This window comes from Chaetodon auriga, chromosome 5 (genome assembly GCF_051107435.1).
Source record: "Chaetodon auriga isolate fChaAug3 chromosome 5, fChaAug3.hap1, whole genome shotgun sequence".
Classification (NCBI taxonomy): Eukaryota; Metazoa; Chordata; class Actinopteri; order Chaetodontiformes; family Chaetodontidae; genus Chaetodon; species Chaetodon auriga.
In genome coordinates, this window is record NC_135078.1 from 18,338,768 (window position 1) to 18,349,388 (window position 10,621).

At 44.7% G+C, this 10,621-nt stretch overlaps 1 protein-coding gene across 2 annotated transcripts; it reads left to right on the plus strand.

The window, feature by feature from the left end:
• Nucleotides 1–239: 239 nt before the first annotated feature.
• Nucleotides 240–5,996, plus strand: plk2b (polo-like kinase 2b (Drosophila)). 2 transcript variants are annotated; one of them, XM_076729812.1, is made up of 14 exons: nucleotides 240–542; nucleotides 637–744; nucleotides 853–969; nucleotides 1,284–1,413; nucleotides 1,577–1,760; nucleotides 1,981–2,179; nucleotides 2,315–2,462; nucleotides 2,704–2,798; nucleotides 3,104–3,236; nucleotides 3,420–3,500; nucleotides 3,903–4,059; nucleotides 4,452–4,581; nucleotides 4,705–4,815; nucleotides 4,953–5,996. In XM_076729812.1, the coding sequence occupies exons 1-14, from the start codon at nucleotides 351–353 to the stop codon at nucleotides 5,142–5,144; spliced, it is 1,977 nt and encodes a 658-aa protein (XP_076585927.1). In that variant the 5' UTR covers nucleotides 240–350; the 3' UTR covers nucleotides 5,145–5,996. The 2 variants fall into 2 exon arrangements, with proteins under 2 accessions (XP_076585927.1, XP_076585926.1); XM_076729811.1 differs by having other exon boundaries at nucleotides 241–542; nucleotides 3,900–4,059.
• Nucleotides 5,997–10,621: the final 4,625 nt, after the last annotated feature.

Below are 10,621 nucleotides of genomic sequence, written 5' to 3' on the forward strand. Positions count from 1 at the left end.
AATGTAAAAGTTCCTGTTCCCTCCCCAGGTTTTATGAGCAAAACCTAAACTGCGGAACATGTCTGCCTTCGCTGTCGTTGTGGACGGCGGCTGGTGATGCAGTTGATCGTGAATTCTTAGATAACAGAGTCCACGCGCTGTTTTATTCCCTTTGATTTCATGTCTGTGCCGTCAGCGACACCCATGTACATGCAAGGTAATCGATATCAAGCAGACCTCATGCTCTCATTTCACACCGTGACGTCAGGGAGAGGGCGGCAGACTCGGGGTGGGGTGGGTGCCAGAGTATAAAGTCTCAGAGACGGACTCTCCGGGCTGCATTCTGAGTGTGGGACGGTAAACCGCTTCTGATGGAAGTACGGAGAAACAGCGGGCCCCAACAGACAAACAGCAGCAGCAGCAGCATGTGTGAACCGTCGCAGAGGTCCTGTGAACCTCGCCGAAAGAGAATGGATGAACGCAGTGGCCCCTCAGAGATGGCCCGGATAATCACCGATCCTGTAACGGGGAAGTGCTACTGCCGTGGAAAAGTTTTGGGAAAGGTAGCGCAAGCATAGAGTCTGTTCTCGACTTTGTGGATCTACCACCTAACCCGAAGAGCCAGCACAGTTAACAGTGTGTTTTTCCTCTTTCCAGGGAGGGTTTGCTAAATGCTATGAGATGACCGACTTGTCCACCAGCAAAGTTTATGCAGCCAAAATCATCCCACATGCGCGCGTGTCCAAACCTCACCAACGGGAGAAGGTAAGCGCGCAGCTCCGGTGCCTGTGCGCACTGACATGACTGGACAGTTGTCACAAAAATGCCTTCAGTTACACCTGTAATCATTTTTGTTTCTTCCCCCTTCGTTAGATTGACAGAGAAATTGAGCTGCACAGATTACTGCACCACAAACACATCGTGCACTTTTATCACCATTTTGAGGACAAGGAGAACATCTACATCCTGTTGGAATACTGCAGCAGAAAAGTAAGTGCTACTCCTTCAAGCATTGCTCTTTATCCCGTTTTATCGCTGTGTTTCAAACACCTGCATTGCACCTAAAGTCAATGAGGCAGGACATAGGCAGTGTTCAGATTCTGCCCCCACTTTATGAAAATCAGCTTACATTAAATGTAAGATAGAGCACATTTCTATAACTCCTGGCACTTTTGTGAGATTAAAGAAAATCAAGTCGAATGAGGTTTTTGTCACAGAGAGAGAATACGTGTTTCTGTGCAATAGTTAGACTTCAGGAAACAGCCCTATAACCGTTTTCTTCTCTCTATTCTGTCTTTTTGCAGTCGTTAGCCCATATCCTGAAGGCTCGCAAGGTGCTCACTGAGCCAGAGGTGCGCTATTATCTAAGACAGATTGTCTCTGGGCTGAGATATCTGCATGAACAAGAGATCCTTCACAGAGACCTGAAACTTGGTAAGGAATCTTTACGCGACAGCGACACTACAGTGCTCAGATGCTTTGTGCACAGTTGTTAAGATGCAGCTGTCTTCTTTAAATCAGTCCGTGCAGTGTTCAGCCTTTGATCCTGGGTTGAATATCAAGTGCTCATCATCTCGTTCCCCTTTCCTCCCTACAGGTAACTTCTTTGTGAGTGAGTCGATGGAGCTGAAGGTCGGGGACTTTGGTCTGGCTGCCAAGTTGGAGCCAGCAGGAAACAGGAGGAAGACGATCTGTGGAACTCCCAACTATCTGTCCCCTGAGGTGCTCAACAAGCAGGGCCACGGCTGTGAATCAGACATCTGGGCCCTGGGCTGTGTAATGTGAGTAGGCAAACTGTAAATTCACCATTAGCTGCTTAAAAGGTTTAGTAATTAGTATTGATTATTATTTGCTGCAGATAATCAGTTCAAAAAGACACATTAGCGTCATATTTCATGGACTAGTGCATTCCTTTTTTTCCTGTAATTGCTAGTCTGATGAAGCATTAGGAGATTTTTAGTGATGGAAATCTGCTCACTTTGGTGCTCTGTCCTGCTCCAGGTACACCATGCTGCTGGGCAGGCCACCGTTTGAAACCACCAACCTGAAGGAGACATACAGGTGTATTAGAGAGGCGCGCTACTCCCTGCCCTCCTCCTTGTCGCCACAGGCCAAGCAGTTAATTGCCAGCCTGCTCGCGAAGATCCCAGAGGACAGACCCAACCTGGAACACATTCTGAGGCATGACTTCTTCACACAGGTTAGACCCCATTTTCGCCTCTCTATCTGCCTGTTCACTCTGGCAGCCTGTCTCTCTCTAAATGTCACTTTGTAGGCGGAGGCCAGTGACCCCCTTCCCACCAGCCGCACACTGACCCACTTTCGTTCTCCACAGGGCTTCAGTCCAGAGCGTCTGCCGGCTAGCTGTTGCCATTCAGCACCAGATTTCCACGTCTCTAGTCCCGCCAAGAGCTTCTTCAAGAAAGCTGCCGCTGCGCTCTTTGGTGGGAGGAGAGACAAGGTCAAATACTACGAGACTCTGAGTGAGTGTTACAGCAACCACTAAGCCACTTATGTGCCACTTCAAGCGCTACTTGTCACATCAGCCAGTTATCTTTGGCTTTGTAAAATTAGGGCTGCTACAAGAGGCATTGTTAAATCTCCTTTATGAGACGACTGCAGGCACATTTCACCTCCCGTACTGCTCTGGTGTCAGTTTATGTTGGTGCCGGCTAAAAAGATCACCCTCTAATTTGTCTGTGTTCTCATTATTGCCTTTGATAGATAAGTTAACCAAAGAGGAAGAGGAGATCTACAAACTGCAGCACGACCTGGAGAGAACTGTCATCAGCCAACAACAGAGCAAAAAGATTTCTGAGGTAAGCGGCCATTTATTCAACACAAAGCAGGATATCTAGTGTCGGTGATGTTGCAGCTACGTTATTCACAGAGCCATTAAATGAACGGGCAGATTTGAGTTACCCTGTTGAGGAGAATCCAGTGACTCACTCTGATGCTGCACTAAACTTCATCACAAGCGCCGTTCCAGAGCAAACTAAAAGCACTTATTTTCAACCTTTCAAGCCAACCACTTTGAATCTGTGGGTGACTGCTGAGTCATAGTAGGAAGAGATGATCTAAACTCGCACATTCTGACCCCTGTCGTCACCGATTCCCACCTCAGAATGGAAGTCTACTTCCGCCATCTGCCGAGAGCCCCGTTGCCCCGGCAACAGAGAGCCAGTCCCAGACGACGCGAGACACCATCCGTCTGATCGTCAGAGGGAGTCTGGGGAGCTGCAGCAGCAGCAGCGAATGTGAGTTAGCTCACCTCGTTTCACACACACAGTGATCTCAGAGACACATGAATGGATTTTATTTCATACGATGAATAAGTGCATTGATAGAGACGATAGAGAAATCTGACCAGTGCAGAGGGTTTTCTTGTTCCGTACCGTTGTGACAGCATACCAAATGACCACCTGTTGTTCCTTATAAAGGCCTGGAAGACAGCACAACAGGGAGCGTGGCCGAGACTGTTGCAAGTGTGTTGAGGGGATGTCTGGAGAACATGCCTAAAGGTGAGTCGATTTCCAAAGTCATGAGCTATACAGTAAATGGAGTAATTCATTAGATGATTCCACACTGAGAGGTCTCATGATACAGCTAAAGCTCATTATCTGTATTTGACCTTGAAATGTCCAGAGAGAGCTAATCAAAGCACAATGACTAAGGAGTATGTGTAGATTCATGTTCCACGTCTTAGTTCTCAAAGATGCACACCCAAATTTCCCCCCGGCTCATAGCTGATGTTTAAAACCTTAATACGATTTACGGTTAAGTTTCAAAGTTTAGCTTAGCTCTTGGGTGCTTTAGCAAAGTCACGGATTGGACGCGGTTGCACAGTTAAGGTTGTCGTGCCTTTAAATCTTCCCTGTAACTGCGGTCTAATCCTCCTCCTCTGTGTTCTCACCCTGCAGCAGACAACATTCCTCAGGGCTCAAACACCTGCAATCTTCAATGGGTGACTAAATGGGTGGACTACTCCAACAAGTACGGCTTTGGCTACCAATTGTCTGATCACACCGTGGGAGTTCTCTTCAACAACGGCACTCACATGAGCCTCTTGCCAGACAGAAAGTATGCATTATTCTGTGCTTTCACAACACTCCACCCTCCTTCACTTTGAAAGTTATTAGTCACTACATATAATGAGGTGGCTTGTTAAAGCATGCTGCAGTACATAGAACTACTTTGAAAAACCTGTTAGTGGTTTGAGATAAGTACCCAAGTGAAGGGATGGCTCGACTCGTTAACGTTGATTCCATTACTGTTCTTCTTTACCAGAAAGTGAGGAAAACACATGAATGTTACTTGCTAATGTTCCCGCTGTCACCTTCACTGTTTTCAAGCTAGAGCAACATTTTCTGTCAGGAGTGGATTTTAAATGTCAAGGCAGTAAATGTTTATCTGAGAGGTTGCGTGACACTTTATCTAACGTTTATCTCCTTTATTTCCTTCCATCCCTTCAGGAACATCCATTACTATGCAGAGCTGGGTCAGCGCTCTGTCTTCCCCACGTGCGAGGTTCCTGAACACTTTGTGGGCCAGGTGACTGTGCTCAAGTACTTCTCCCACTACATGGAGGAGAACCTCATGGATGTAAGAAAATACCTTTATTCCCCCTCTCTTGTGCTTTTATGTGTCTCTCCACCCCCTGAAGCATTAGAAATGGTATCCTTCATGTTCCAGCCTGTCTAATCCTGATGTGTTACTTTTTCTCAGGGCGGGGACCTGGGTAGTATGACGGATGCACACATGCCCAGACTCTACCTGCTGCAGTGGCTCAAGTCCGACCGCGCCCTCATGATGCTCTTTAACGATGGCACTTTCCAGGTAAATACACAGACAGGAAACACTGCTGGGCATGCTCGGAGGCGGGGTAGCCCACAAATCAAATAAGAAAAATGATAACTTGCAATGGTCTTTTGTGTTGGAGAATAAATTAATAATTATTTTTTTTATCTCCAAAGATCAACTTCTACCACGACCACACCAAGATCATCCTGTGTTGCCAGAGGGATGAGTACATGCTGACGTACATCAACGAGGACCGCGTCTCCAAAACCTTCAAACTCAGCTCCCTGCTGACGTCTGGCTGTCCCACCGACCTCCGCGAACGCATGGTGTACTCCCTCAACATGCTTCTGCAGAGATGCAGCTAAACCTACACCAATTTTGGACAGAGTTGAACAGATAAACCTACCCATTGTGCTACTGCAGTGCTGCAGTGGAACCAGGATTCGGAAGGATCTGTGCAGGAAGGACGAGTTTGAGGACAGACCTGTGAAAAGTAAATTAACATTCCTACACTGTCGCACCTTCGTGACTCAGCAGAGGTGCAGATGAAAAAATAATACAGACGGACTCTGCGGATGGGGGAATGATATGTAGCACAATTGACAGTGGATGGTAAAGGGCTGATTTGTATGTTGATTGCTGGCAGAGAGGAAAAGACTGAGCTTGTTGGAACGAGTATGTTGGTACGAATGTGAACCCCAGATGTTTTTGGGAGGGGGGAAGAGGGATGTTTGGGAAGTAAAGACAAAAGCTGGGCTGGCACCAGCTGAAACGTGTACAGTATAGATGATGTTGTTTTATAGAGATGATGCATAAACTGGTGCTCTGAATGTAACCAGAGCGAGACTGTGGAATATTGTAAATGATGTACAGCGTGTGTCACAGCCAGCTCAGCAGTGCAGAGAAATGATTTGCTAATGTGTGTGGATGCTGCAGAGTTAGGCTGTTTATGTACGTGTGTGTGCGTGTGAGTGTGTGTGTGTGTGAGTGGGAGGGATGTGACATCACACAAACTTTAAAAACTGTGATTTGTTCTCTTTACTGACAGATGGACTCAGCACATTGAGCTGGGAACTGAAGGGGGAGATGAGGGAGGAGATGAGGGAGGCAGGAGGAGAGAATGATATTAAAAAAAAAAAAAAAAAAAAAAACAGTACCAGGGATCCTTTAAGGATCTCTTAAGAGCCATTATCACCTTGGTAGAAAATGTCCAGAATAACTTATTGTGTAAGAAAAGTGCAGTATTTATTTATTTAATAATAAAGAGCATTTTCTAAAAAAAAAAAAAAAACCTTGTCCTTCTCATTGTTTTTACCCATTTTAATTTTCAGTGTTGTCTGTCTGCCCAAGGATGTTCTGAGATTTTTACTGCAATTTATGTAGAACAAGTTTTAAATGCATTTAGACAAACCTGAAAATGAACTTTGTGCTCATTTCATGTGTAATGAGCATGAGTCGAGTTCATGCACTGTACAGTGTGGCGAGGGTTGGATTAAACTTAATTACACTCGTATCTGTGCACTGGTCCAAGTCAAAGCAAGTATTTTATCTTTAAGCTTGTGTTTGCAGCAGGAAATGGGCACATAGAGAGATACGGATACACGATAGAGGGCATGTTTACAGTCTAGTTGTTTATGCTCTGCTTCAAGGCCCCCCCCCAATGGCACCGCCTTTGCTGAGTTTTCTCCTGCAGTGATAAATGAATGATAGCAAAGATGACTGACTGTGCAGTGTGGCTGACCTTGTCTCACACAAGCGCACACACAGGCACACATTACCTCGCATACAAACGAGGGCCCTGATCAGGAGATAGGCCAGCTGGGCGGTAAGGTAACACGGGAGGAAACACTGCCGAACAGTGACATGCAGCTAGAGGGAGAGACAGGCTGATGAAGTGGCAGAGTTGGTCATACTATGTCAGCGATTGCATCAGAGCTTTTGAGGCAAAGTAACTACAATCGTTCTTGGACATCCTTTCACATTCGCTGACTGTAACCATGGAAACAAGCAACCGCTGACCAATTTGGTGAGAGTCGGAAATCAATGAAGGCTGCGTGAAAGACATCTGGCACAGCCTCTCCTTGCTGAAAATCAGAACACGTGTCGTGACATACTTCTGCTTTTGCTACTGATTGGCTTTTGTTTCGGCTGCACCCTCTCTGCTCTGCACATGAGCGTTTGAGCCGGAACACCGAACATCTCCTCACCTCCTGAGCTTACGTAACGATGGAAGTTGAACGTGGATGTTTTGAGTCATCCCTTTAGATGTTCACTCAGAATATCCGTGCTCTTCAGAGTTCAATAATGAATGCCTCATGCATAAACATATCCACACAGACAGAAGCAGAGCAGGAAGTAGCCAACAAGAGGAGGGAGCAGGAATTATTCATGATGACACCTCCAGGTCTGAGTGCGCGTGTTTTGACAGTAATGGCCCCTGGAATGGATGCTTCAGTCAGACAGAAATAGATTTCCTTGTTGATGTGAAGTTTTCTGGCCTTCGAGGGCATTTTTACCCCTGGTCCTAACATCTGAACAGAAGTGCAGCATCTCCGTCTGATGGATGCAGTGAGTTGAACCAAATTAATAACAGACTGCTGGCTCTTTGCAAGCAAGCAATAGGAAGTGACAGATTCTCTGAGTTTCCCTGAAAACATTTCCTGATCTGATATAGTTTCGTCTCTTACCGCGATCAGAGTGAGTGAAAATTCAGCTGAGGTCAGGATCTCGTCTGTGAGTCAGCAAACGTTCGCTGATCACCTTTATTGGCCTCATGGGAACTTTCTACACTTCTGTGAGCAAAGCACCTACGTAGATGAGCTAATTAGAAAACCTTGTGGAGTTCATAAAGCTAAGAGTGCAAGTTCACTTGATGTTCTTAGTGTCACTGCCGTGTGAAAAAAATGTTTATGACACTGCTGGTTTTCAGTATCACCCACACAAAGCTGCTCGTCTGTAATGCCACGTTGACAGTGGGAAAAGTCTTGTGTGCGTGGACGGACTTAGCTCTGGAATAAGTCTAAGCTGGAGTGACATCGGGGATCTTTAAACCTCGGCTTCTCTCATAAAGTTCTCTGCAGGCAGAAGAGTGACTCAGTTTGGCTTTAAAAGTGATAGTAGGCACATTCTGCCAGAAAAAAAACACATGCTTTGATATGTGCGCACACTGGGATGCACTTGGGGGATTAGAAGGCCTTTGCATATCAAATGTGAGCACTCCTCCTCCTACTATGTGGACGAAAACAGAAACAGATGCACTGAAGAAGACGCCAGGATGACTATAGCTTTGTCCATTCTCTGCTGTAACCAACAGTATCGACTATAGAGATGAGTAATGCACAGCAGCTTGTAAAGTTGCCAGTTCAAACTTGGTCAAACGCTGTAGTCTTACCTTGAAAAAGTGTGTCCTGAGTGTGTTCCAGCATGCAAAAAGGGTTAGTGTGTGTGTGTGTGTGTGTGTGTGTGTGTGTGTGTGTGTGTGTGTGTGTGTGTGTGTGTGTGTTTACTTCTCAACGTACTTTGGTTTCCTTCCAGGTGTTCAACTACGTTGGATGTTGATGAGTCACTGTGTAAGATGCAGAGGCCACTTATACTCAATAGTGTGTCGTTTGTGCTCCTTTGTCTGATTCCTATAATTTCCTACAATCAGCCCTTTTAAGAGGTCTTTTTCCTGGCTGAAAATAGAAGCTTTTACATTTCTATGGTAACTTTTGGTTTACTCCTGGATCAAAGTGTGCTGGCTATGTCTATGTTGAACTCAGCAGCAATAAGTAGGAATAAAGACAGAGAGGGACCTCAAAGTTAAGCCAAAGGCCTTCCCCAAAAGAAGTCTCATAGCTTTTGTTAATCACTACATCTATATTCTTTTTGTCCATTTAGGATATCAGCAATATGGAGCCTGGCTGTATTGCAGACAGGAAGTGAAGTACAGTACAATAACATCCAATCATATGCTGTGTGTCCGCAATCTTTAACATCAAATGGCCCATATGAAGCTATTCTATCTGCATGCAACAATGCTGAGCAGTGCATCCTTGCTGTTGTGCAACTTCCTGTTTAACACCCTCTATCTCTCTAGTTTCCACCTGCATTTAGATGGAAAAATGTTGAAGTTTGAGTATTTCCTTTAATGTATGTTCATGCTGTTCAAACATGTATCTCAGGCCCTGTCAGCAGGGTTTTTGAGCTCAGTGACAGTCTGTGTCGCGCTAGCTCAGACTCATTTTTGAGCATCAGCCAAATTAATACAGCCAAATTTTACTGTTGCAATAAATGGTTAAAGAGTGCGCAAAGCTCCAACCATTACTTAAATGTTCAGGCTTCATGTTTTATTAAATGCATTACCACGTAATTGTGTGGCGGTTTTCTGTATTCAGACATTAATCACACGTGTCAGACTCACCCAGCTGGAGAGACCTGAGATAAACCGTCGCATTACAGCCTACGTCACATTGCCGTTGGACTGTCGTAAAAGGTTGTCATGTGCAGTGGATGAGGCTCAGAGCCTGATCACTACGGCTGAGGGACTGATTTTTTTCAATTATTCAGTTTCTATAATAACGACTGCACCAGCACCCTCCTCCGTGATGTCAGCAGAGAATGTGATTTCCTCGAAAAAACTGACGACCTGCTGACTTCTTTAATAAAAACATCACATGGTTGTGCGTGGGCAGCTTTCTGACAAAGGGTGAATATAAGACTGAAGAGGAGAAACTGAGAAAAACTCTGAAGGAGCTTCCACAGCAATGAAAAATGCAAATAATTTGAGTTTTTTTATGAGCTGTTTCTCATGAATAGAAAATGTAACACCATTATACAATATAATGGCTGTTGCCAGAATGTAAAACTCCAGTATTCACAGATATTCCAGATTTAGTGCTTGTTCATCAAATTAACAGAACCCCTGCAGCTCCTCTATACCCAATGTGAAATCCCTTTCCCATGATATTGTTAAAGGTCTCTCAGTCAGTCCGGTATTTAGGCCAGATCTGACTCTCAGTGATGTAATAACCACAGATAAAAAAAAACAAAACTAATAGTTTAGTTCATAAATCCATAGTTCAGTACAGTAGCAAAAAAAACAGCAAAACATGTCTCTGTACTGGGAATTTTAGCTTTTTGGTTACAATTCCTGTGGGAACCAAAGCTTGTCCAAAAGTCCTGCAGCATCAACCTCCTCATCCTGTCATTATAGCATAGTAGGTTTACAGATGATCATTGAAATGCACTGGGTTGGGAGATAATTACTATTTAAGCTCCTCTTTGGAATAGCTGCAACAAAGTAGAAATTGCATTCCATCCATACCAGCAAATGAGAGGGTGTGCTGCAGTGACTTTCTAAAGTTCGGTTCTCATACTCAAATTCCTTTTCGCAAAGTTTCAACTTGTTTGAGTTAGCTGCTCAGCACGGACGGAGTCAGTCATGTTTTATTTGTCCTAAAAGTCACATGAAGATGCAATTTTTTGTTTTAAAGCTGCTCTGTGGAATCTGTACAACCCGTGAGGTAATGCCTATATGTTAGTTTAGCATAAGAACATAGCATGAAATATATGTTGGTTACATCAAAGAATACTTGAGACATAGAGTTCATGCCAGAGTCATCAGCATATTAAAACCTATCATCCCATCACACTAATTATTGTCAGCACGTGGCTCAAAGGCTGTTTAAGCCGAGCAGTATGGGTATTGCTAAATGTGGAAAGCAAGGCATTTAGCAAAGGTCCGTGAAGTGTGGCAAGTGTTTAAATACAGCCCTGCCTTGTGGTGGGAGGAAACTCCAGAGGCTTCAAAGCAGCATTTCAATCCTGTGACTCACAGTAGAGATAGAGGGACAAAGCAAAT

Coding starts and splice junctions, on each gene's coding strand:
- plk2b (XM_076729811.1), top strand. CDS start 351: ATGGAAGTACGGAGAAACAGCGGGCCCCAACAGACAAACAGCAGCAGC. Junction 745..852: donor AACCTCACCAACGGGAGAAG/GTAAGCGCGCAG, acceptor CCCCTTCGTTAG/ATTGACAGAGAAATTGAGCT. Junction 3,237..3,419: donor CTGCAGCAGCAGCAGCGAAT/GTGAGTTAGCTC, acceptor TTCCTTATAAAG/GCCTGGAAGACAGCACAACA.